General features: G+C 43.4%; 1 protein-coding gene across 2 annotated transcripts in view; it reads right to left on the bottom strand.

Annotated features, from left to right (window-relative positions):
• Positions 1-481: 481 nt before the first annotated feature.
• Positions 482-4,166, bottom strand: part of LOC139920337 (rho GTPase-activating protein 7) — a 45,999-nt gene continuing 42,314 nt past the window's right edge. For both annotated transcript variants that reach the window (XM_078286885.1, XM_078286886.1), the window contains exon 17: positions 482-2,593. In XM_078286885.1, the coding sequence (XP_078143011.1) occupies positions 2,485-2,593 (109 nt within the window). In that variant the 3' untranslated portion in view covers positions 482-2,484. The remainder of the gene's footprint in view (positions 2,594-4,166) is intronic.

The following is a 4,166-nucleotide window of genomic DNA, read 5'->3' as shown; positions in this document are numbered from 1 at the left end:
CTCGCCGCCAGAATATTTTTACCTCACATTTCGCTGCTCGGCATCCGTCTTTAGCTCCGAGTGCCTCTGCGCCAAGTGTTTATCTGGGATTGAATTATGTGATCTAAGAGATGAATCAATAAGATATGTAAATAAGCATTATGCAAATAGGACACAAGTGGGTGTTGTGAGCGTAAATAATTTCCTACGCATACCGAGAGAAAGAGAAGAAGAAAAGGGTGATGGAGTTTGTCTTCAGAAGTCGGCGGTGCCATAAGACAGACAGCCTTATTAATCTCCTGGGCGTCGGCGGCGTCGGCGGCGCAGTGCGGCGCCTCGTCCCCAAACCGCCTGCTGTTTACTCCACCTTCCCCACAAATTACAGGCAGTAATCAGGTTGGCACTTTGCCAGGCAGAGTGCAAAAAAAAAATAAAACTAAATAAATAAAAAAAAACGGGACACAGGATCACGGAGAAATAAACATTTTAATTAGGTGTTTGTCACTGATAAATTTCAATTTCACACACACACAAAAACACGATAAGATTTTATGAAAGCCTGAAATTAAATAAACATATCTGGATATAATAGATTTGTATATAGATATATATTTAGTTAAATAATCTGAAGTATGGCAGATGTCATTTGATGAATAAAACTGACTTTGTCTACACTTAGGAATATTTACATGTATACCTGCCCTAGATAGCAAGTACAACAAAAGACACTTTGAAATTCATACGGTAGGACAAGAGTACTTTGAAAGTGAAGCAGCACTGAAGTGCCAAGTCAAATGAGTCCGTACAAGCGAAAAAGAATAAATACAAATGTTAAAGTTTCAGGAACTGGGGGAAGCGTCTGTGTCTGCTTGGATATCCGTCACAGCGCTCGCAGGAGTTTCCCCCGTGGCGCGGCGAGGCCTTCGTGAATTCTTAACTTTGCCGCGCTTCAAAGTCACGCAACTGCGGCTTTGTCCCGCGGAGAGGTAGATTTCGCTCATCGCTCGTCTTTGAAGTGTCACACACACACACACACACACACACACGTGTCCCGTCGTACGCCTGCCTGCCGCCCGGATGAATTAGGCCGGGAAACAAGTCAGTCAAATGAGGATGAGACGTTCCATTACGGTGACAGGCTCCTGTGCCGGTCTCGGTAACGTGGGGCGCGGGGGTGCTGCGCCACTCCCCCCCCCCCCCCCCCCTGAAACATCTCATCGGAGCTGGATCCTTCTGCTTTGAGCCACTTCTACAGGAACAAGAAGTTTCTCTGGATCAGGAAAAAAGGTTTCCATTGGTGGGGTTTCCCTTCGACCCTTCGAATTCCCATCAGGTCGCAGGTTCAAGGCAACCGCGATCGTCCGTCTTTGGTATTGTACAACCATGGGTAACTGTCTCGAGATTGAAAACAAAAAGGTTTCTCTTTGGAATTCACATCAGGTTTGTAGGTTCAAGACAACCGCTCACCTTTCAGCTGCTTTGCTGTACAACTGCAGGGGCAACAACCTGTCTTTGGTTTTCGAAGAGTTTCTGTTTGTGGGGATTTCCTGCCCAGAAATCAGGTCAAAGGTTCAAGACAGATGCTATCCATCCGGTTGCTGTACCGCAAGATTCTCAGGGTGATTGTTTATGGATAAAAAAAAAAAAAAAAAGTTCTCTGTGCTGTAGCTCTGTCCATCGCCCTCCACCCTTTCTAACCATCCGCTCTCTCCTCTCCTCTCCTATTCCCCCTCCGCACTGAAGCTAAATGTCTGGAGGCTAAATGTCTGTTTCCTGATCTTTTCTGTCCTCCTTTCCTTTCCTCTGCTCTTCCAGACGAGCTGCCAAGTGATTTCCTGGCTCTTTCTATTATTACATACAGGGAGGAGGGGATTTGATTAAAAAAAAAAGTGTTATTCTTCCCCCCCTTACCAATAGATTTTAGACAAAAAAAGCGAAGGCAAGTAAGAATTTAACTGCCCACTAACCCCCTTTGATAAATTTCACCAGATCGTCCGCTGGCTTCATCCCTGCCTTGTTCCTCAGTTAGGAGTCACATCATGGACTGCACAAGCCTCCGCTTTTCACACTCATCTTTTGCAAAAGTCCTCCATCGTTTGCATTTTTTGTTGTGAACTTGAGTGTAAAGCGTAGCAGGCCCAGCAGGGTATGCAGGTCACAGACAAAAGGGGAACACATAACTCCAAATCTGAGCACTCGACTCCAAAGGACCTGAAGAGAGACATAATATTTGGGGACGGCCTCAGACATCATCTTCCCTGCTTGCTGCTCTCTGGGCCAGGAGTTTTAAAACATAGAAAAAGTCCTTCCTTTTCAAATCATAGTCCCCTATCCTTCACATGTTGCCACATCCTGCGAGGTGGAACGGGATGTATTTTAACCAGCCTGATAGCTTGTGCAGAGTCTTCCAGATTAGTGCAAAAAAATTGCCCACATTAGCCAAAATCTGAACATGGGGCACTGGAGAAAGCACCGCCAGTCCTCAACTTCTGATTCTTGAGCGGCTCATATCTTGGTCTCTCTGTGGTCGGGTCTGAAGGAATCCCTAATCGCCAGGAGCTTGGAGGCCAGCAGATGTCCGCTCACTTTGCTGTGCCACTCCTGGGACCGTCCCCTGCAAGACAGACAGAGACCAGACCTTTTAGCAGAGAAAGAGTCGGGGGGGAAAGTGGCAACATTTGAATAGAGAGAACCAAGGGACTAGGAGTAACACATTTAACAACAGGACAGACGATTTAGTTACAAGCCATGGAGAGAAACCTAGAAACTCACAACTTGTACGGTGTCAATTTGCCTGTCGTGATTCAAGACATAACAAAGCACTGTCCTTTATATCAGTGGTTTTCAAAATGGGGTCCAGGGACCTCCTTGGGTCCTTGAAGAAGCTCCAAGGGGTCCCCAACAAAATGAGGAATAGTTTAACGTCACTATACATTAACTAGAAATTATCCCTTTTTAGAGAATGTATAAGAATCACTCTCTCCACTATTATTTGCCCAAGTACAGTGTAGACAGTTGTTCAGTTCAATACTAAATCAACAACAAAATCATGTGTGGGTCTATGTGGCACACTTCATCATAAAGCCTGGGCAAAACACCTATGTCCTGTCTTTGTATGATACCTGAGTTTAACGAATATGCGTGATGCATGGTTACATCTTTTAAGGACATTCACCCCCATTCCCTGAGGGTGTCTACATGCATACTGTATTTCAGATAAAAGCTTTTATCATGGTTATGTGTTTTTTTCGGGATGTTGTTAATGCATCTTCATATCTGAATCACGAACACAAACAAACATAATATTAGCAGTAGCAGCCATCAAAAAAAAAAAAGTCACACATCCTGGATCTAAGCTATTATTGTATCACACAACTCTAATATTTCAAACTACGAATGGCCGGACCATTTTTTGTTTTTTTTTACACCTTCTGATGACAGAAAAGAGAATAAAATTTGAATTTTCTCAACAATTTCCCTCAGAGGTGAAGCAGCAGTGCAGAATGCTGCAGCTCGTCTTTTAACAGGAACACGCAAGCGAGAGCACATTTCCCCCCGTCCTGTACGTTTTAGGATTGATTTTAAGATTTTATTGTTTGCCTACAAATCATTAAATGGGCTAGCTCCAACCTATCTCTCTGACCTTTTACGACCACACGTCCCATTAAGGTCACTCAGGTCTGCTGACCAGTTGCTTCTGGTTGTCCCAAGGTCTAGGTGAAGCACAGGGGAGATCGCGCCTTTGCCTGTTTTAAATCCCGTCTCAAAACACATTTTTATTCCTTGGCTTTTAACTCAGTATGAGAGTTGCCTTTCTTTTTCTTATGGTCTTATTGCTTTTATTATTTTATTGTCCTTTTGTCTTTTAAACCGGTCTTTGTTTTTATTGTGTTGTATTATGGTTTTTGCTATTTTGATTGTACAGCACTTTGGTCAACTGTTGTTGTTTTTAAGTGTGCTTTATAAATAAATTAGGATTTGGATTTGGATTTACTGTAGTACTTTGTTGCATCTCTTGTTCCCTTGTTTTCTGTAAAGCACTTTGTGACACACTTTGTGCTGTTTGTTAAAAGCGCTCTATGAATAAGGCTGACTTGAAGCTTTCTGCATGTACTGACTGTAGCTCATACATTCATTGTTTCCACCTTTTTGTGTTTCTGCTTTTTTGTTTTCACTCCCATTTCAGG

This window comes from Centroberyx gerrardi, chromosome 11 (assembly GCF_048128805.1).
Source record: "Centroberyx gerrardi isolate f3 chromosome 11, fCenGer3.hap1.cur.20231027, whole genome shotgun sequence".
Taxonomy (NCBI): domain Eukaryota; kingdom Metazoa; phylum Chordata; class Actinopteri; order Beryciformes; family Berycidae; genus Centroberyx; species Centroberyx gerrardi.
The sequence above is the reverse complement of the archived record's forward strand: the minus strand, read 5'-3'. Positions and strand labels throughout refer to the sequence as shown.